The sequence below is a fragment of the Sus scrofa genome, chromosome 1, assembly GCF_000003025.6.
Source record: "Sus scrofa isolate TJ Tabasco breed Duroc chromosome 1, Sscrofa11.1, whole genome shotgun sequence".
Taxonomy (NCBI): domain Eukaryota; kingdom Metazoa; phylum Chordata; class Mammalia; order Artiodactyla; family Suidae; genus Sus; species Sus scrofa.
Window position 1 is genome coordinate 132,915,852 of NC_010443.5, and position 23,024 is coordinate 132,938,875.

At 36.4% G+C, this 23,024-nt stretch overlaps 1 protein-coding gene across 2 annotated transcripts in view; it reads right to left on the reverse strand.

The window, feature by feature from the left end:
• SPRED1 (sprouty related EVH1 domain containing 1) overlaps positions 1-23,024 on the reverse strand; it is a 113,623-nt gene that overhangs the window by 12,749 nt on the left and 77,850 nt on the right. For both annotated transcript variants that reach the window (XM_003121622.6, XM_013985631.2), the window contains one exon: positions 8,953-9,105. In XM_003121622.6, the coding sequence (XP_003121670.3) occupies positions 8,953-9,105 (153 nt within the window). The remainder of the gene's footprint in view (positions 1-8,952; positions 9,106-23,024) is intronic.

The following is a 23,024-nucleotide window of genomic DNA, read 5'->3' on the forward strand; positions in this document are numbered from 1 at the left end:
CTGTATGGTTCCAACAATACGACATTCTGTTAAAGGCAAAACTAGGGAGACAATAAAAAGATCAGGGATTGCCAGGGGCTGTGTTTGTGGGGAGTGAGAAGATTTTCAGGGCACTGAAAAACTCTGTATGATACTGAAATGATGGATGCATGTCATTATACATTTGTCCAAATTAAAAGAATGCACAACACCAAGAGTGAATCCTAATGTAAACTATGGACTTTGGGTGATTAGGATATGTCAAATGTAGGTCACCAGTGTAACAAATACACCATTCTGGTGGTACATTCCCCCCCCCCTTTTTAAGGGCTGAACCAATGGCATATGGAAGTTCCCAGGCTAGAGGTCTAATTGGAGCTATGGCAGCCAGCCCACACCACAGACACAGCAATGCCAAATCCAAGCCACATCTGCAGCCTAGGCCACAGTTCACAGCAATGCCAGGTCCTTCACCCACTGAGCAGTGCCAGGGATCGAACCTGCACCCTCATGGATACTAGTTGGGTTCGTTAACGCTGAGACACAATAGGAAGTATGTTCTAGTAGTACTTTCCACTTTTTGGCCATGTATTTAATTTATACACACATGCATGTATGCATATATGTGGTTATTTAAAAATTTTAAATATAAATAGGGGCCTTTTGTACTGTGTCTCACTTTCTCACACTTTCTTACACTTATGGACACCTTTCTATGTTTACACATATAGCTTTACCTAATTCTTTTAACAGCGGCTTAATATTCCATTGAGTCTGATTAATTTTAATTTAATTAGCCTGATTAATTTATATATAGGCTTTTCCCCACCCTCAGCTGTTTTAAACAATACTGCAAAAACTATCCTTATACATTTATCTTTAATACGTTCAAGTATATTGGTATCACAAATTGCTGAACTAGAACTTCTGGATTAAAAAGTTTGTATACCTCAATTCAAATAGGAATTTAAATGAATATATATACAACTTGAACCACCTACTTAGTATTAGTAGTGTCTTACATAGAGAAGGAAGTTTAATAAAACTAGTTAATGACTGAAAAGTTTATCTTATACCTGGCCTTGTTTCCTACAGTTTTCAAATTTTATTACTTTCATTAGCACTTTAATTACATGGTTGAAACATAAAGAGAAAAAAGCATTTCAGTTTTATGCTGTAGGACTAAAGGATTAATACGGGATGAAGTGACATTTTTGGATTACAATTTCTCTAATCTTTATTATCCATTCTCTCATGTCCACTTACTTCTATCTAGTTGGAAAATTACAAGCCAACACTTTCCACTCACTTTTCTTTTTAGTTTCAATATTCAACTATACTAGATTTCCTAGTATGTACACAATACTAGGCACTATGGAAAGCACAGTGAAGTATAAAAATGGTTCTGGAGTTCCCGTCGTGGCTCAGTGGTTCACGAATCTGACTAAAGAACCATGAGGTTGCAGGTTTGATCCCTGGCCTGCTCAGTGGGTTAAGGATCTGGCGTTACTGTGGCTCTGGAGAAGGCTGGCAGCTACAGCTCCAATTCGACCCCTAGCCTGGGAACCTCCATATGCCACAGGTATGGCCCTAGAAAAGACTAAATAAAAAAAAAAAAGGTTCTGAGCCTCACTGAAGTAGGTTATATAACTAACTTAGGGTGGAATATGTAAGAATCCAGGGATGAATGGGTGGGGGGAATCACTGAATTAAATAACCTGTGAAGGAGCCACAAAGGAAATGGGACTTCAAGTAACCAGAGAATGAGGTTAAGTATTTGGTCAGATTAAAAACAAACAAAACAGATGGAAAAGGAAGGAAAGAGGAATAAATATTGTCTTCTCCCCCAATGATATATTTCTTATAATAAATATAATAACCACAAGTTATACATTAAATATATATACCTAAGATTTTAAAAAGTAAAAATATCCACTTTTTCAATTATTCCAAATTTATCCTCTCAGAAAAGTCACAAACACCAAGACACACATACACTTTGAAACTATTAATTCTGTAGATACTAATCCTCTCAATAATCTCTATGTGAAAAGATAGACAATGCTGACTGTTTACACTTATTAAACATAAATGTTCTTAGATAAACATGTATGTTCAATTAAGTACTGCTTTTTAAAACCCTGGGAGTGTGATGCTATTGCTATAGGTCTTTAGAAGAAATCTGTCAGCTGAAAAAGCCACCGGAGGTACTTCTTCAAAGTTGGTCACAAATGATATTTAAAAAGGAGTCCATTTATCATGGCAATGACAACAAAATGGTGCAAAGGGATAAATCTTATAAAAAGATATACAATATCTTTTCATGAAGATAAAGCAAAGCTTTACTAAGAGCTATAGAAGAGCTAAATAGAAGGATATATTATATTCATGGGTAAGAAGGCTAAATTCTTGCCCAAAGTAATATATAGATTCAGTGCAGACTGCACATGGATTCTTCACCAAACTTGACAAGCTGATTCTAAATTTTGTGGAAGAGTGAACAGCTCCCCTCCTACAAAAAAAAAAAAAAAAAAAAAAAAAAAAAAAAAAAAAAAAAGAAGTGTGAAGAGAAAAAAGGTGGTAGCGAAGTTCCTGCTGTGTGCAATAGGATCGGCAGCATCTCTGTCTGGAGAGCTGGGATTCGGGATCGATTCCCAGCCTAGGTTGCTCCAACTGTGGCTCAGATCTGATCCCTGGCCTGGGAACTCCATATGCCACAGGGCAGCCAAAAAAAAAAAAAAAAAGGTGGTAGAGGCACTTGTTCTACAGATATTAAGACTTGCTACAGAGCTAAGGTAATTCCATAGTAAAGACAAGATGGCACTGGCACAGGGACAAACAGAACAACAGATCAGAGAGTAAGAATGACATATCTGAATAGATATGGAAACTTGATATATGACAGGTATGGCACTGCCTATCAATGGGGGAAGGGACCCAATAAGTGGTGCTGTAACAATTAACTATCCATATGGAAAAAAGTAAAAGTTGAAGAAAAATCAACTTGTTTTACAGACAAAACTGTAGAAATTTTAGAATAAAATCAAAGGGAAAATGTTTGAGACAAGGATGGGGAGTAGTTTGTAAAAACACCACCAGGAAAAGAATGATAAATTCAATTGTATTAAAATTTAGGAGTTCCCAAACAAATCCGACTAGGAATCATGAGGTTTCGGGTTCGATCCCTGGCCTCGCTCAGTGGGTTAAGGATTCAGTGTGGTATAGGTCGCAGATGCGGCTCGGATCTGGCGTTGCTGTGGCTATGGCAAAGATTGGCAGCTGTAGCTCCAATTAGACCCCTAGCCTGGGAACCTCCATATGCCGCAGGTGCAGCCCTGAAAAAAAGACAAAAGACAAAAGACAAAAAAAAAAAAAAAAATTAAAACACCTTTTCACCAAAATATCATAAAGAGTGAAAAACTACCATAAACTAGGAGATATTGACCACAAATAAAATTCAGAAAGAAGTGTTACTGAAAATTTTATTGTGCTCAGTAATCAGGTTACATAAGAACATACAGTTTATAAAGGAATAATCAGTTATTTCTATAATCTCTCAAATGCTCTCTCTATATATACTACATATCTCATACTCACAGAACATAGGAATTCTATAGACTGATTTTTTTCTAAGAATCTTTTTTATAGCACATCAATGTCAAAAGCACATTTCTGTATACCTTAAAGAAACTCCTGCACAAGAATAGATGGGGCAAAAAAGTTTGTACTAGCGGTATGCCTAATAACAACAAAAATAGGTAAACAACTGAAATATCCCTAGCAGAAAAAAAAAGAAGTGGTACACTCATCAAGGAAAACTTAAGAATGCTAATAAGCAAACACAATCCAAGGTAATGGTCACTAGAGGATGAAGGCAAAGGGAGTAGATTGGGTATGCTCTTTTGTTAAAGTTGTTTGGGTTCTCAGGTGTTTATTATATATATTATTTTCTATGTATTAAATATGTCAAAAATCTTTGATCACAAGCTCACTGATATATGTGGTCTTATTTGTCTATAGTGAAATTATCTCTAGGAACTTGAAAGTAAGAGAAATTGAGTAAGAACTATAATGGCCTCCAGGCCTATCACATTTAACTAAAACCTGACAGAGAGCACAAGCAGTCTGAAAGAAGGTACCCAATCCATCAAAAGGATTTAAATAGCCCATGGAAGCATAGAGAAAGAGTCAAAGACAAACAGTGACAACACCCATTTAAGCACTGCTAGAGGCTAGAACCTGAGCTAGTGTTAGGTGACAATTCTCCATGGGTCTCATTTCTGCAGATACAGTAAGCAAAGGTACTATCTGCCTTTGATTCAAACTATCTTCCCAAAGATGTGTATATAGAGAAACCCATGAAAGATATAGTATCTCTCCTTTGAAGTTAGATTTCTTTAGTATCTAATCTAACAAAGGCACTGTCTCCCTCCTCAGCAAAAGTCAGACATGATTATCACCCATTATAAAAGACTGGGATTCCCTAAACTCAGAGTTCCAACATTCAGTATGCAAACCCACTGAGTGTGCAATGTTCACCTGAGCAGCTTAGCACCACCTCCATGGGATTTGGGAAGCAAGGGGAAATGATACAAAGATGAAGCTCATGCTACTTAATTGTGCTGAAAGTAATAGTCCTCTGTCTCTGATCTAGCTGTCTTATGTTTTCTGGCAGCATTCCTACAGACTGCAAATTAACTTGCTACCTAGGGTGCAATCTCAGCAAGGAAGCAATTTCTTCATATTTCTTGACAGCAAGGAAGCAATCTGGTCCTTTCTGGCAAGGCTACTCCTCTGATATAGAGAAGGGTCCATCACGCTATCCCAGTCAAATGCCATTAAACACTCAAAACATTTAAGTAGTCTGTTGAGCTTGTCAAGTTGGCTTCTGGCAATGATCTAGTATCTAAAGAAGATCTAGTTTGTGTAGACAATGAACTAGTAAACAAGCTACTTCTAGTACTGCAGTCCACCTGAGGGCTTAAATCAAATTTTACATTGATTTTCATGCATCATTTTCTTAAACTTGATTATTTTAGTATCTGAAAGATGACTCCAGTCTTAATATCCTGACAGAAAAAGGTTTCTGATTTTCAAGTTGAGGGCCAGATTCTGAACTATGAGAAATTCACCCCATGAGGCATTCTGGGTGACATACAAATAGACAACTGGCATACAAACTTAGAAGAACCATCTAAATGCAACTGTTCACTATTCCTTGTTAATTTCTGCAATATTTGTTTATTAAATGAATAATAAATGCTAGTGTCCACTGTAGCTTTAAAAGAGAAAACCTATTCTAATGCCTAATAAACTGAGAAGTCCACTTATTTTAACATCAGCAAATGTGTAATTAAACATCTCATATAACGGAATACTTATTTCTCTATGTTGCATCAATCTTGGAAATAAGTATTAATTATAAAGAAGGTGGAATTCAGATCCAAGTATCCATCCAACATGGCTTCTAAGGCCATGTTCAAAATCCTCAGGCTAAGAGATATTTGTCAAGTGTTGCTCATTTCTCTCAGCAGTTATCTAACAGTATTTTGTACTTTTCTACATGATGACTAAATTTTCAACCACTCCACCACCACTCTCATTGCCATTTTGGGAGAAGAGTTCAGTTCTTTTCTCTTCCCGTCAATCAAAAGAATAGCTTCAAGTTTATAGTTCCCTCGGCCCAAGAAGGTAGGCCAAATAAATTCCCAGGGTCTGGGATGAAGAATATTAGTCTATTTCCTAGGATGCCTAGATATTTATGAGCAAATATCACTGTAGATGAATTGTTCTGATGTCCCCAAATCCTGGAGAAGTTATGCAGATTACTTTTACCTTTTCTTTTGCTATTATTTTGCTCAAAGTAAAACTGGCTTACAAGGAGTTCCCGTCATGGCTCAGTGGTTAACAAATCCAACTAGGAACCATGAGGTTGCAGGTTCGATCCCTGGCCTTGCTCAGTGGGTTAAGGATCTGGCGTTGCCGTGGCTCTGGTGTAGGACGGTGGCTACAGTTTTGATTAGACCCCTAGCCTGGGAACCTCCATATGCTGCAGGAGCAGCCCAAGAAATGGCAAAAAAAAAAAAAAAAAAAACAAAAAACTGGCTTACGATTACTTTTTTCCTTCTTATATTAATATTTTAATGTGATTTTTCTTGAATTTCTTATAAAATTTCACAATAAACTCAGCCAAAAAAAAAATTTAATGGATTGGAAGATTTAATACTGTCAAGATGTCAATTTTCCCCAACTTATGAATGCAATACAATGTCAATCAAAATTCTAGGAGTTTTGTGGAAATCAATAATCTGAATCCAAAATTTACATAGATCAAGAACAAGATCTTGAAGGACAAAGCTGGGGGACACAATTTCCAGATCCCAGAATTACTATAAAACTACTGTAATTTGAAAAGTGTGGTATTGGTATAAAACTGGACAATTGGCCTAGAGAAAAGAACAGAGATTAGAAACAAATCCACACACACACAGCCACATGACAAAGCTGAAAATGCAATGCAGTTGTTTCGGAAAGCACAGATTTTTCATTTTATGATATTGGATTAAGTGGGTATCCAGATGGGGGGGTGGGAGGAGACCCTGACCTCCTAATCTTTCATCACATAAAAAAATCAAATATGAAAGAAAAAATAATAAAACTTCTACAAAACAATATAAAATGTTTTCATGATTTGGTGAGATTCTTACACAGGACACAAAAAGCACTAACCATAGAGGGAATGATGAGTGAATTACTCATGTATTAAAATTAAGAACTCTTATTCAGCAAAAGATATTATGAGAGTGAAATGACAAACCACCAGAGTAAGAGAGGTTATCTGCAATACACATATCCAACAAAGGATTGTTATTCCAAAATAAACAAAAAGTAAACAACTATAAATTAACAAGAAAAAGACAACTCAATATAAGACGTACCAAATACTAGAACAGGTACTTTACAAAATAGAATTTCTAAACAGTCAATAAGCATATGAAAAAAATTACTCAACATTAGTAGTAAACAGCAAAGTATAAAATCACAGTAAAATATTCCTTTACTTCCACTAAGTGACCAAATTGGGGGAAAAAAGGTGGGGGGGAAGGCAACACCAAGTGTTCAGGAAAATTCCCACCATTGGTAGGAATGTAAACCTGGTACACCACTTTGGAATATTTTGTTTTTAAGTAAAACTGACACTCCATAAAAATGCACTGTGTTTAACCTGTGGTTTCTTGTGTTTTCTGGCACATGTATGTGTATCCAGGTTTGTGAAGCAACAAATGATACTAAGTCCAAGGTGTTTGGCAGAACATAAAAACCCAATAATCTGTCCCTTGTTGTCTTTGCCTTGCCTTTTCAGCCTCCATGTTGTTTTCCCCTAGATCATGCACACTTTTGCTCATATTACTCCCTGTTATGGACTAAATGTTTGTGCTCCCCCCGACCCCGGCCCCTCCAATTCAACTGAAATCCTAACCCCTAACCCCCATTGTGATGGTATCTGGGCCTTTAGGAGGTAGTTAGGTCATGAAGGATGTGGTTCTGGTATGACAGGATTAGTATCCTTATAAGAGACACCAAGGAGTTCTCTCACTTGTGCACTCTCTGCCACGTGAGAACACAGACAAAGCCGCTGTCTGCAATCTGGGAAGTGGGCCCTCACTAGCAATCGACCATGCTGGCACCCTACCCTTGGACTTCCAAGCCTTCAGATCTGTGAGAAAAAATTTTGTTATTTAATCAACCTAGTCTATGCTATTTTGTTATGGCAGACTTTGCTGACTAAAGTTTCCTCTGTTTAAAACATCCATCCTCTCACTTTTCCTGTGTCTCCCCCACCGCCTGGTTTTCATCACCAACCCACCATCTTCAATTAGTCAACCAATTTCATCCTTAAAAAGTTCAAGCATATCTTAAAAAAAAAAAACAACCTTCATCTTCTGCAGTGAGTTCAATGCCCCATCCTGTGCTCTCATGTTACTATGAACACATATTTATTGACTCATCAGAAACTCTTTTAGAACAGAAACCATGATTTATTTTCCTCAACTCTTGATACAGGGTCTGGCATATGGTATAAACATATGTTATGACATAATTAATAATAGTAATTTGTTGAACTGAATGCCTTATCATGTTATTCATTTGCTATGTCTCACTATCTAGAGTGTACCCACATTTCTTTCCCAAAAAATGTGATAGCATCTATCAAGAAGAAAGAGATATTTAAAAATATATTTTTAACCCACTCTGATGGGTGTCTGATTTTGTAGCCATACACCCAGTATGGCTTAAGCTACATCAGTTCACATAAGGTAACAGTTATCAATGCTTATTTAACAACAAAAGCATTTGTTTACATCATAAAGAGAATTAGGTTCAAGAACAGTCTTCTGATAGACCTGTTAACACTTGTGAGTGGCACAAAAAGAGTTCTATGCTATAACTGAGGTTTCATTTTCTAGGTCAAGCTGCAACCATTAGAAAGTTGCACACCTAGTGCCCAATGGGAGTACTTTCACTGAGTGCAGATTTAGGAGTACACTATTAATTCCCGAGGTACACTACAAGAAATAACTTTTTGAAATTTGTGCGTTTGCCAGACACATGTTTCTTCAGGACATTTTTCATGACATTTCTCATCTGAGAAGTTTTCTGTATAGCTAGGGCAACTTTTGCCTCCTAAGAGGCTGACAAGCTTTGCCTCCTGGGTAATGAAAACGTAACTAGCACCTGTGCACCTTTATCATCAAAATATTTAAATTTATGACTCAATTATAACACCTGTATAGGACATTACACCTATATATTAATTATCTCATTCTGGATTTGATTCATTATAAATTTTCTCTTGGGTTTCTGTTGTTTGTCTGGTAAAGGGCGGATAGTCCTAATGTCCTTTTTTATTTATTTTTTTAACACATCCAATTACTATACATGTAACACACTGAAAAGTATTTATTTTTTCACCTGATTGGCTTGGCTTTGCAAGTAGACTCTTCTGGCATTCAAATCTTCAAAGGGAGAAGGTCTTGAGCTCCTGTAAGGCTCACTGGTAACAACTGTCTCTTGCTGAAAAAGGTGATCTTTCACTAATGAACTGGAAGTATCCTCTTCAGTTGCCTAATGGGAACAATCCCCATCTCATTAGTTGCCAGAATATAAATAACAACAAAATAAGGTATCTTCAACTCTTAACAAAAATACAGCAAATCAAAATGTATCACCACATCACTGTGAATGGCAATTCCCAAAAGTCAAATGTACATTAGGAAGCAATGTCAAAATAAAACACTATGAATTTTTAAAAATCAATCTTTTATATAAATGTTTTTTATAATAAACAACTTAGGAAGAATTAAAGGCTAACCATGCCATGTCTGACAGAGATATCTAATTATAATAAAGGTGTAAATAATAACTAAATGTGAAATATGTATGTACACAAAAAGTGCAGCAATTATGAGGAAGAAAATAAAAATCAGTGTTATTTTGCAAGTTTTTAAGAAAAGTATTTTTTAAACAGTGTCATGGACTGTGCTGTGTGATTCAAGGGATCAAAAGAAAGAAGATAGTAGCCCATGACCTTGTTGAATGAATTAATTAGTCTGAACCAATGATTATTTAGAGGGATTCAAATCATACACAAGAGTCAGAGAAAGAGGTATGCTCAATCGATAACATTTACTAACGAAATGCTTTTGACATTTCATAAACAATAGTTCTGTGAAATAAATGTTGAATAAGTGAACCTTAGCACATTACAAAGCATAAAGTCCTGAAAATGTTTTTTTTCTTTCTTTTTTTTTTTAAAAGAAATTAGGTAACTACTTGCTATTTTTTTCCCATCAATATATAATCATTTGGAAAGAAACAGTGACAGTCAAGTACAAATGACAATACCTTTACTGGCTTGTTCTAAAGTAATTTTATTACTATAGGGCTAATAATTGTAAAGGTAGAAACTCTTACAATCTTTCTAAAAAAATTAAAAAAAAAGTCAGAGTTCCCGTCGCGGCTCAGTAGTTAACAAATCCGACTAGGAATCATGAGGTTGCAGGTTCGATCCCTGGCCTTGCTCATTGGGTTAAGGATCCGGCGTTGCCATGAGCTGTGGTGTAGGCTGCAGACATGGCTCGGATTCTGCATTGCTGTGGCTCTGGCATAGGCCACCAGCTACAGCTCTGATTAGACCCCTAGCCTGGGAACCTCCATATGCCAAGGGAGGGGCCCAAGAAATGGCAAAAAGACCAAAAAAAAAGAAAAAAGAAAAAAGAAAAAATTAAAAAAAAAAATGTTAAAATTCAGGAGTTCCCATCATGGCACAGCAAAAATGAATCCGACTGGGAACCATGAAGTTGCAGGTTTGATCCCTGGCCTCGCTCAGCAGGTTCAGGATCTGGCGCTGCCATTAGCTGTGGCGTAGGCCGGCACTGTAGCTCCGATTTGACCCCTAGCCTGGGAACCTCCATACGCCACAAGTGCAGCCCTAAAAAGCAAAAATTCCCTTTAAAAACAACTATAAAAATATACAGCCCTACTATAAAAATCTAATAGGAATATATATGTCAAAGTCCAACTAAAATACTAGAAGATAAAGTGAAAAGTATGTACCTGTCCAAAAAAAAAAGGGTTAAAATTCATAAAACGGCTAAGATAGTATAAATTTATAAATGCGGTCCTTGCTCTGAAACAAAGAAGCTTTGTGATATTTAAATTCTTTGGAACTCAGTTTTCTCAATTATCAAATCATTATAATACCTACACTGTTTTGTGACATAGATTACCATAAGAATTTAGTGAGATAATGGAGTTTCCGTTGTGGCTCAGTGGAAACAAATCTGACTAGCATCCATGAGGATGCAGATTCAATTCCTGGCCTCGCTCAGTGGGTTAAGGATCCAGTGTTACCATGAGCTGTGGTGTAGGTTGTGGACGAGGCTTAGATCTGGTGTTAGTGTGGCTGTGGCAAAGACCAGAGGCTACAGCTCCAATGTGACCCCCAGCCTGGGACCTTCATATGCCACAAGTGTGGCCCTAAAAAGACAAAAATAATAATAATAATAATTTAGTGAGATGATAATATAAGTGAAAATGCTCTGAAAACTAAAAGCTGTTATTTCATCAAGGAGTAAGCAATCAGACGTTTTAAAAAAATGTATCTGAGAGTCTAATGTCACTTAAAACTAAGCATGTCAAACCCAGTTAACTGCTATTTTTAGCTAATTTTCCTAATAGTTGTCACAATGTGTTATGACAGTTAATCCTAAATTTTTGGAAAGAAATTAGCTAAATAATGGTATCCAGCAAACATTCTTTCAAAATGCGTGATCAAAATTGTTAAGAGTAACAAGTTCAGGAAATATATTTGTTGCAGAGACTTTTCAAAATAAAAGACCGAAGTATCTGTCAAAAGTTATAAGCAAACCAAACAGATGAAAACAACAGGAAAAAGGTTTAGCAAAAGGGCCTAGGTTGAAACTTTGTCTTATCCAGCCAGGGTACAAAATTTAAGCAAGTAACTTCTCTAAATCACAATTCCTTTTTACTATAAACTGAGTATAAAATACTTGTATTAAAACCCCAGGGTTAGCTGAGATACTCGAGAGATTAAAAACTATAACCAAGAACACTGCAGTGTTAGCAGCATCAGTAGTGATCATAACATAATTATGCTTTTAATGGTGACAACTATTTGGATCTGGTCATCTTTACTGCATTTTAATTTAACTGAGGAGTCATTTTAGAATTAAAATAAAGCTTACTTATAAATCTGTATCTGAATAAGCACAAAATGATTACATAACCCAGTGTTTCACTGTACAGACTTAGGTTAATTCTACTTATATTCTGTACATTAAATAGTAATATAATTCAATTAAAAAGAAAAATACTTATTTTAAAAGGGCAATAGCAAAAGTACTGTTTCATTATTAAACAAAAATGTGTATAATATCTGAGTAACAAATGATTTAGTTCTAGTTAAAAATGCTTGCCAAAATAGTTGGAACTAACCTATTATCTAGAAATATTCTATGTTACACAGTGAATATACAACTATACACATAAATGTGTCTCAGCTAATCCAATAACTAAAACATCTTTCAGGTGTCTGATATGATTAAAAAAAAAAAAAAAAAAAAGCAAACCCTCACTGTTTGAAAATGTACTTTACAGTCTACAATAAGGTACATATTATCTACAAATTGTGAAAAACTAACATTTTTAGAGACTCCTAAACCGGAAAAGAGTACTTTCCAATTACCTTATTTCTTTCAGCAAGTTTAAATTTAGATGCATATTAAGTTGACAACGTTAAAAAGAAAAGCGATGATTTAAAAAAATGGTCATTTTCATTCACTTTAAGTGCATACACAAATCTGGACCAACCATTTCTGAAAAGCAGTTTTAGTAAAATGTATCAAAAGCTTTTAAAATATTCACATATTTTGACCACTTAATCAATCTACTAAAGAAAAAAAATGTATTAAATGGAAAGAAATTTTAGACACAAAATATTTTCTCAGAATTTTTTTTTTTATTTTTCTTTTTAAAGAAGTCACCCCCATTCCCCCACCCTTAGCCCCAACTTATTTCTGTGTCTCCCAGAGACTTGAGCTTCTCGCATTCTAAAGCTTTTCTTTTTTTCTTTTTGTCTTTTTAGGGCTGAACTCATGGCATGCGGAGGTCCCAGACTAGGGGTCGAATTGAAGGTATAGCCTCTGGCCTACACCACAGCTCATGGCAATACCAGATCCTTAACCCTCTGGGCATGGCCAGGGATCGAACCCGCATCCTCATGGATACTAGTATGGTTTGTTAACCACTGAGCCATGATGGTAACTCCTCAGTTATTTTTAACAGTAAAAATGAAGAAATAACCTTAATGTCCCAAATTAAGGGACTGGTTATGTAAGGCATACCCACTTAATGGAGTGAGGGGTCATTTGAAATTAGGTTTATGGAGTTCCCATCATGGTTCAGTGGTTAGCGAACCTGACTAGCATTCATGAAGACATGGGTTTGATCCCTGGCCTCGCTCAGTGGGTTAAGGATCTGGCACTGCCATTGAGATGTGGTGTAGGTCACAGACACGGCTCAGATCCCACATTGCTGTGGCTCTGGTGTGGGCCAGCAGCTACAGCTCCAATTGGACCCCTAGTCTGGGAACCTCCATATGCCGCCAATGCCGTCCTAAAAGATTAAAAAAAAAAAAAACTGTTTAGTGTTAAAAAGTCAATATTTAAAAAAATTTTTTTTGTCTGTACCTATGGCATGAGGAAATTCCTGGGTGAGGGGCTGAACCTGCATCGCATTAGCAATCTGAGCTGCTACAGTGACAATGCTGGATCCTTAATCCGCTGCACCACAAGAGAACTCCTAAAATTTTATTTATAGTATTATAACCATAAAAAAATGAAAGACTAAAAGGATGTAAAATGAAAATACTATTCTCCTTGATGGTGTGATTATGAATGATTTTCCAATTTTTCGGGAGCTTGTTTACTTTTATAAGGTTGATTTCTTTTAAAATCTGACTATAAACTTTCCCTCTTTTGATAAAGAATCATTATATTTAAAAATATAATACAATTATATTGTATCAAAATATTCAAGTAATTCAACTAACTAATGAACCAGTCACTTGCTTTTTGGCCTAAGTATATTCCCTCCTCCCCCATACTCTGAAATAATAAACCAAGACATTCATGCAACCCTTGTCCCAGACCCTTCTGAATTCATGCAGAATATCTCTTTTGGTCAATAAAATAATTTTCTAAACAAGCTAACCTTCTGAGGGCCTTTCAAATCCATTTATTCTTCTCCATACCCACTTATCTATTGTCTTAATGAAAGCCCTCATTATCTTTTTTGCCTCTCTTATTTCAGTGATTCTAAGTGATCTCCTTGTTTACAGCCTTGTAAAAAGCTATACATGCAAATCTGTTGATTTTTCTACTCAGAACCCTTCTAGGCTCTTTTGGGAAACTCTGCACACACTGGAGAATAGAGAGCAGAGAATCACTGTTTGAGGAATGCTTTCATAAGATACACAGTTTACAGTCCACAGAAATGGGCTCTCCCACCCCAGAATTGCTGATGCGCAAGATAAAATCCAATTTTAAATTTTACTTCATAGGAGAAAGAAACAGACAATAAATACATGAGAAGATATCATGTATCTGGACTTCAGTTAAAGATTTTAAAATGTAATGCCATTTTTTTTTATAGACTAGAAAAGACAGAAAATATACATAATAAAATGCAATACTGGCAAGGGTATGGAGAAATGGGAATATTTTGCACTGTTGGTGAGAGTGCAATTCTTTGAGAAATTCTAACCCTAACCCCTAATTCACACACACACACACAGAGATATATATACACACAAATAATCATGGCAACACTGCTTTTAACAAAAAAAGAAGAAAACATCCTATGGCTGTATCAGCACAGGACTGGTTAGTACTGTGGTGTCATTGGCTCATCTGTAGTAAACCATGCCAATATTTAACATACAGTGGAAATCAATTTCACTCTCAGAGGCTAGTATAGAAATTATTCTCCTATGGTTACTCAGAGATTGTTTACTTCTTTCTTTCTCCAAGACTAATATAGTAATTTCGTGTGTAGAGGCAAAAGGATGCAGTACAAAGTAATAATATAATTCCAGCTGCAGCTCTCTGTCAGAACATAAGTCTAGATGACAACTGCAGAGAAAATAAACACAGATTTTGTTTTTCTCCTCCCTTTGTCCCTTCTCCCTGTATTAATTCTGAGGCAAAGAAAACTTGTTCTGCAAACTCTTTAAGAGTTTCATGCTCTACCAACTGAGCTAGCCAGGCAGTCACTTTGCAAACTTTTAAAAAATGTGTGATTTCCCACAAATAATCTAGGGAGAAAAAAGTGCTATTGCAGTTTATTAATTGCTCCAAAATCTCATTCTCGTAGTTGTTTATCAGAAACCACAGGTTTGAATGTGTGGGTGGGTCATATCTAACAAAAATTTTAGGTAATTATACTATCAGTTTATTTCAACATGATGGAAAAAATGTCAATGTTCTTTGAAAAGAAATCATATATTTTAGCACTGCATATATTTAAAATGCTATCAGGAGTTCCTGTTGTAGCTCAGCAGGTTAAGAACCCAAGAGAGCATTCATGAGGAAGCAGGTCTGATCCCTGGTCTCGCTCAGTGGGTTAACAACTTCGTGTTGCTACAAGCTGCAGTGTAGGTCACAGATGTGGCTCGGACCTGGCACTGTGGCTCTGGTATAGGCTGAAGCTCCAATTCAACCCCTAGCCCGGGAACTTCCATACACCACAGGTGCAGCTGCAAAAAGAAAAAAACAATTTAAAAAAAATGCTATCAAAGCTGTTTTTTGGTATTTAAAATTATATAGTCAAATTTTATGAACTTAGAAACACAGAAAAGGAAAAACATTACTAACAGTCTACAAGCCCAACAAAATCATTATTTACATTCTGGTATAGCACTCAGGAGCAATTCATTTTAGATTTGACCATAACTGTCTCCTGTTCTATTCACTTGATTTCTTTAGTTAATTATGATTAGTTTAAGAATAAACCCTTGAATTTTAAATTCTGCATGTATTTATAAGCTGTGTCTAAAAACATTAATAACACATACAGTATTTTACTTAAGTAACCTTAACACAGTAATCAGTGATGAAACAACATGGAAGAAATGAGAAAAATACAAACATATAATGTCCAGCAAAATCAGAAAAGATAAAGTCCTCCACTCTAGATTATTCGACAGAAAAATTAAACTACCTTTCCAGTGAAAAGTTAGTTTGCCTTACATATGGTATTCCGTTTTCAGAGATTGCTCATTGTCTGTAAATTTGTTTCTCAGTTAATAGACAATAGTCACACAGTCCCTGCTAACTGTATAAATCTTTAGACAATCCTTTAACAGGTAACTGTATTTCTAGGATTTTACACTCAGAAATACCAACAAAAATTAAAGTACAACACTGGAAAATAAAGTAAATGTTTAGTGAAACATGATTGGATAAATAAACTACAGTGTAGTTGCATGCTATAAAGGCTAAATGCAAAGATTCTGAAATCAGACTGTCAGTTCAACTTTTATGATTTACACTACTTAAATTCCAACCACTACTATTATCAACACAAACAAAAATGCTATCAAAAACACAATTAAAATGGAATAGAGGAGTTCCCGTTGAGGCTCAGTGGTTAACGAATCCCACTAGGAACCATGAGGTTGTGGGTTTGATCCCTGGCCTTGCTCAGTGGGTTAAGGATCCGGCATTGCCGTGAGCTGTGGTGTAGGTCGCAGACGTGGTTCAGATCCCACACTGCTGTGTCTCTGGCATAGGCCAAGGGCTACAGCTCTGATTAGACCCTTAGCCTGGGAACCCCCATATACCACGGGTTCAGCCTTAAAAGGACCAAAGACAAAAAAAAAAAAAAAAAAAAAAAAAAGAGAAAGGAATAGAGATCGAGTCTAACGGCACTTTTAAAAAGAAGTATGTATTTGAATACAGCATGTAAGAACAACAAAAAACTTAGGAAAAGTACCAAAAATCTTAAAAGCAATGACCTCGAGGTAGGGATAAGTGATTCCTGACTTCTTCTTTATAATTTTCTAACTATCCAAATATTTTACTTGAAAATTAGTTTAAGAATCAAGAAAAAAATTAAATGACAAAACATTATGCGAAAATTTTATAGTTTGCTTCCTTACTATATAAATAAAATTCAATCTAAAATACACAAAGGTGGCGTTCCCGTCGTGGCGCAATGGTTAACGAATCCGACTAGGAACCATGAGGTTGCGGGTTCGGTCCCTGCCCTTGCTCAGTGGGTTAAGGATCTGGCATTGTCGTGAGCTGTGGTGTGGGCTGCAGACGCGGCTCAGATCCCGCGTTGCTGTGGCTCTGGCGTAGGCCGGGGGCTACAGCTCCGATTGGATCCCTAGCCTGGGAACCTCCATATGCCGCGGGAGCGGCCCAAAGAAATAGCAAAAAGACAAAAAATAAATAAATAAAATAAAATAAAATACACAAAGGTTACAGGAACTTAACTACATAAGACAGTACTTAATGTAGGCTGGTAAGAGGTCACAGTAATATAAAATCCATTTTGCTAGCTAAATAAAGTCTTTTCCATTAACTTAGTTTTCAGATAGAGTATTAAAATGTTACCACCTTTGAAAATGAGTATATGAACAATTCCTATCTCCCTTGTCTAAAGCAAAATTACTTTAAACAACAAAGGTAAATCACAATCCTTTTTATCATTTTGTCACAAAAACAACATTGTTTCTAAAAAAAGGAAAAGTTGGTCAAGTATTTCTCAGTACCCTGGAGAAAATGATGACACTTTTTCACATCAGATCAAATAGGTGCGATCTTTCTTCTGCCCAAAAGCATGGAATCTGAAATTGTTTCCTTTTATAATCACAAGCAAATTGTGAGGTGAGTTTTGTGGATTTTGTTACCAATCTAACATATCTGAACAATAAGAGTTGTTACAATTAACAACTTTAACAGAAACACTGTTAAAAATAATCTCAAAACAGGTGTTCCTGTTGTGGAGCAGGGAAGCAAATCTGACTAGGAACCATGAGGTTAAGAGTTTGATCCCTGTTGCTCAGCAGGTTAAGGATCTGGCATTGCTGTGAGCTGTGGTGTATCTCGCTGACACAGCTCGGATCTGGCGTTGCTATGACTGTGGCGTAGGCCAGCAGCTACAGCTCCGATTGGACCCCTAGCCTGGGAACCTCCATATGCTGCGGGTGCAGCCCTATAAAGACCAAAAAAAACCTCAAAACAAATGTAAATTAGCATTAAAGCAAAACAAAAACTCTGCCTTAACTGGCTTATTAATATAGTCAAATAAAGAAACCAAATGAAAAGATGATGCATGTCTTACTACTGCTTAGGTTTTTTAAAAAAACCTCAATTTTGAAGATTTTTCTTCAAAAAACCTTTCTTGAGTACCAACAATGTATCATGACCAACACGGTAATAAACATCAGAGATAAAAAATGAACAAAATACGATTTTAAATCCAAATTATGATGTGTTATGAAACTCTTGAAAGACAGATACGAAAAAAAAAGGTGAACATCTCTCTGATGAATTATGATACTGATGAAGATACCGAATCCTTTTTTTTTTTTTAATGGCCTCACCCATGGCATATGGAAGTTCCCAGGTCAGAAAGTGAATCCAAGCCACAGCTGTGACCTCTACCACAGCTGCAACAACACCAGATCCTTAACTTACTGCACCAGGCTGGGGATTGAACCCACACCTCCTCAGCACCCTGAGCTGCTGCAGGATTCTTAACCACAGGGGTAATTAAGATACTGAATTCTTGAACACTGAAAGCTGTCTATCAGCAAATAATAACTACTGGCACAGAATGGTCACTCAAAATACTTATTGAATAAATTAATAAATACTTAAAATGAGAGGATTTCCATTCTGGTACTGAACGCCTTAAAGATATTTATGATCTAACTATAGCATAATCATTACTTCCTTGGGGTTAAAAAAAATGAGATAATGGGTTATTCTTTTAAAGCCATTTTAATTGTCTTTGCAAATAATCACTAATAAACATGATACAACCATTATCATAAATTACAGTTAACATGCACTCAAAATAATTTCAACGTTTATGCCAAGCCCATAGGTGAATTATGAAACAATGTACTTTGTTCCTAATAAAGTGGTGAGATGAATCAGAGTACTTTATAACCTCCCATATATTTCAAAATAAGCATGAGGAATGTGAAAACTTCAGTGTATCATAAAATAAATGGTGCTAAGGTAAATTTGGTGTTCTGAATGTTGATTCTTTTTTTAAATTTTCACATGTTGCTGTCATCTGAGTATTCCCAAACCCCTTTTTGAATGATTACGGTTACTATATTACATACACATAATCAGGCTCATACATTTTTTTTTAATAATAAGAAACATTGATATATTTCTTTTTCTACCTGAACCCACTTTTTGTTATAAAGGGGCTATCAAAGCAAGATATGATAAAATCTTCTATTGGAAAGTGGAATTGAACCTAGGCTATCATCTAAAATAGTTGAGAATGGGAGCAAAATAAACACAACTATAAATGTTCTTCATTCTAATCACATTCCTTTCTTGCTTATGTATTAGTTAACTCTTGATGCATCAATAAATTACCACAATATAGCAACTTCAAGGAACGTTTATTATCTTCACAGTTTCTTTGAGTGAGAAATTACAAAGAAACTTAGCTAAATGGTTCTGGCTCACAGTCCTTCATGTGGTTGCAGTAAAGATACCAGTTGTGGCTGCAGTTATCTGGAGGTTTGTTGGGGGCTGTAGGACTGGCTTTTAAAATGACTCACTCAAGTGGTTGTTGTTAGAAGGCCCCAGTTCCTTGCTGGCTATTGGAAGGTCTCAGTTCCTCACCACATGAATCTCTTCGTAGAACTATGTCTTTGCACACAGTTAGTTGCAGGCTTCTCCGAGAATGGGTGATGCAAGAGAGTGAGCAAGATGGAAGCTACACATTTTCCTATGACCTAACGTGATTTCTGTCACATTCTATTTGGTAGAAATGAGTCACCTAAGTACAGCCCATGGTCAAGAAGAGGGACTTGAGTGAAGAGGGGAGTATGAAAGAATTTGTGGATATATTTTTAAACCAACCACTATTTGCTGTTCTTTGAACTAATTATTTACTTTTCTCATATGAAAAATACACCTACCCCTTCCAAATCTCCCCTAAAAGTCTCATCCTTTAACAGCAACAGTTTCAAATCAAGGACGTTGCTGTCAAAATAGGACCATAATGTTTTTGAATGTAGGTCCTCAAGTACAGTTCCTCTCATTGTGAGGACTCGAACTAAGACAAATTATTTGCCCCACACACAACCAACATACAATGGTAGGACAGGCAGAAGCTAACTTTTATAAAACCTTCTTATTCAATAGGAGAAAAATGGAGTCAACGATGCAAAGTAATCCTGAAATCAAGGTGGGCACATGTTAGAAGTTCCTTGAATATGGGAATAATTCTCCATGGTTCTTGGCTCTGCCCCTTTAGATTCTGCTTATAATTTCTGAGTTATCTTTTTTTTGAAGGGTAGCCCATGTTTACATGCATGTGGTTTTTTGACCAGCTTCCTGTCAGTAGAATTTGGGGGATCTAAACGGCCACTATTCAGGCTGGTGATATTTCTGCTAATTGACTCTTTTGAAAACCTTGTGTGTCTCCTGTGAATCTTACTGCAATTCACTCCATTAGACAAAAAGTACAGTCACATATCTGAGATAATCTCTTTTCTACTTTAAATTTCTGTTAAGGGACACCCTTACTCTGCTATAAGCAAGCCAATTACCTTGAGTGAAAAGGTTCTGTTAGGCTCACCTTACATCTTTCTAAGGTTTTAACAACAAATTTCATAGTCACACCACTGGCTTTATATTTTGACAAACCTGTTCTGAAAGTACCCTGTGATCTTTGCTTGGAAGCCATTTCTTAATTTTAGCATAGTATGACATATTGAGAAGACGAGAATTTTCAAAACTAGTGAGCCCTGTTTCTTTTTTTCTTTTTTTGTTTAGGAACTTCCTGAACCTGTTTCTCCCATCTTCTATTTTACCATAAGCAGAAGTAGGTCATTTCCTACTTCACATATTTCTGCAGGTGACTGTGTTGCTAAACTTTCTGCTACTATATAATAATGATTTATTTCCTTTGTTCCAGTTTCCAATATGGTTTTCTTCATTTGTGTGTGTGTGTGTGTGTGTGTGTGTGTGTGTTTAGGGCTGCAGCAGCAGCATATGGAGGTTCCCAGGCTAGGAGTCCCATCGGAGCTGTTGCTACACCAGAGCCATAGCAACGCCAGATCCGAGCTGCGTCTGCAGTCTATACCACAGCTCATGGCAACTCCGGATCCTTAACCCACTGAGCAAGGCCAGGGATCGAACCCGCAACCTCAGAGTTCCTAGTCGGATTCGTTTCTGCTGCGCCACAATGGGAACTCCCTGTTTTCTTCACTTTAATTTAAGCTCTTACCCACATCTCTTCAAAGGCTTAACAGTAAAGCTTTCACCTACTGTCCCAAGTTCAAATTATATCCCACATTTTAAAGTACTTGTTATGGCTGCACCCTGTTACAGGGAGCAAAATCTCTACTAGTAACAAATTACCCCAAAACCTAGAGGCTTAAAATAATATTATTTTACAGTTCCTGTGGATCACAAATTCAGAAACAGCTTAATTAGGTGGCTCTGGCTCACAATCCCTAATGAAGTTACAATCAGGACATCAGCTCTGACTGTAGTCACCTGGAGGCTCATGGGGTGTGTGTGTGTGTGTGTGTGTGTGTGTGAGAGAGTGAATGACCCGCATCCAAGACAGCTCATTAACATGTTTACTGTCACAAAGCTTCAGTTCATCACTACAAAGACATCTCAGTAATGTTGCTTGATTGTTCTTGTGACACAACAGTTAGCATGCTCCAGTACAGGTGATCCAAGAGAGCCAGAAAGAAGCTGCAGTATCTTTCATGGCCAACTTTTGCAAGTCATACTCGTCACTTCTACCATATGCTCTTTGTTAAGAAACAACTCACTAAGTATAGCACCCACTCAAGGAGACGAGATTAAGATTCTACCAAAAGGAATAGAATTTAAGAATCTACTTTAAAAACACCAGAGTAAGTAAAAGTCAAGAATTAAAACTTGATATAAAAAAATGATCTTAGTGCAGTTACATTTAAATGGACTCCTAGGAGTTCCTGTTGTAGCTCAGCAGAAATGAACCCAATAGTATCAATGAGGATGTGGGTTCAATCCCTGGCCTCACTCAGTGGGTTAAAGATCCAGCACTGCCTTGAGCTGTGGTGTGGTTTAGGTCACAGACAGCTCAGATTTGGTGCTGCTATGGCTGTGGTGTAGGCCAGCAGCTGTAGCTCCAATTCAACTCCTAGCCTGTGAACTTCCCATATGCCACACCTGTGGGTGGCACTAAAATAAATAAATAAATGGAAGCCTATTTTAGAGTCTCCAGTGACAATGTACATTTTCTATTTTATTATGAAAATTAAAACCAAGCAAGTACTTTAGGGTCTCACAAATCTAAAATATAAATAACTCCTTTAAGTGTGTGTGTAACTTGTTGGACTGAGGGCAGTGGACAGACCTTACCATTACGTCGAAATCCCAAGGAGCTAACAATAGAATAACTTGGTTATATAACTGCTGCTTGGTTACAAAACAATTCTCTTTACTAGCCTCCTCCTTTTTATTTCTAAATTTTTACTACTTTGTTTGCTTCTGTGATAAATTCATTATTCTTCATTCAAATCTTCTCTTTTACTCCATACCAAGGCCTGATATATATGGTACTAGAAGTAAACATGATTATGAAAACATGGTTTTTACAAAATTCATTGAATGCTATATGCACAAAGTCTTGCAAATAATTATGTCCTGCAGAAGTCTTTCTCCTATACAATGTTGTATCAGAAATGAAGTAAAACTAAAGTAGGATGTTAAAAAATTCTACTTTTTTAAGTTGAATTTTAACCAAATTTACTTTCTTCACAAAGAGTAATTCAGAAAGTTTCCTGGAGCTCTCGTTGTGGCTCACCAGTAACAAACCCAACTAGTATTCATGAGGATATAGGTTCAATCCCTGTCCTTGCTCAGTGAGCTAAGTATCCAGCATTGCCATGAGCTGTGGTTGTAGGCTGCAGATGTGGCTTGAATCCTACATTGTTGTGGCTAGAGCTCCGATTTGACCCCTAGCCTGGGAACCTCCATATGCCACACATGAGGCCCTAAAAAAAAAAAATTAAAAAAAAAAAAATAGTTTCCCCCTTTCCAGCCCAGTATTTCCATATTTTCATTAATACCAGAACAAAATAGAACTTCTGAAAACACTTAACTAAAAAATATATTTATTTTTCATTTTATTACTTATTTCTTACACCTAATTAATTGAAACTCACTGTATTTTTAATAACTATCAAAAAATAAACA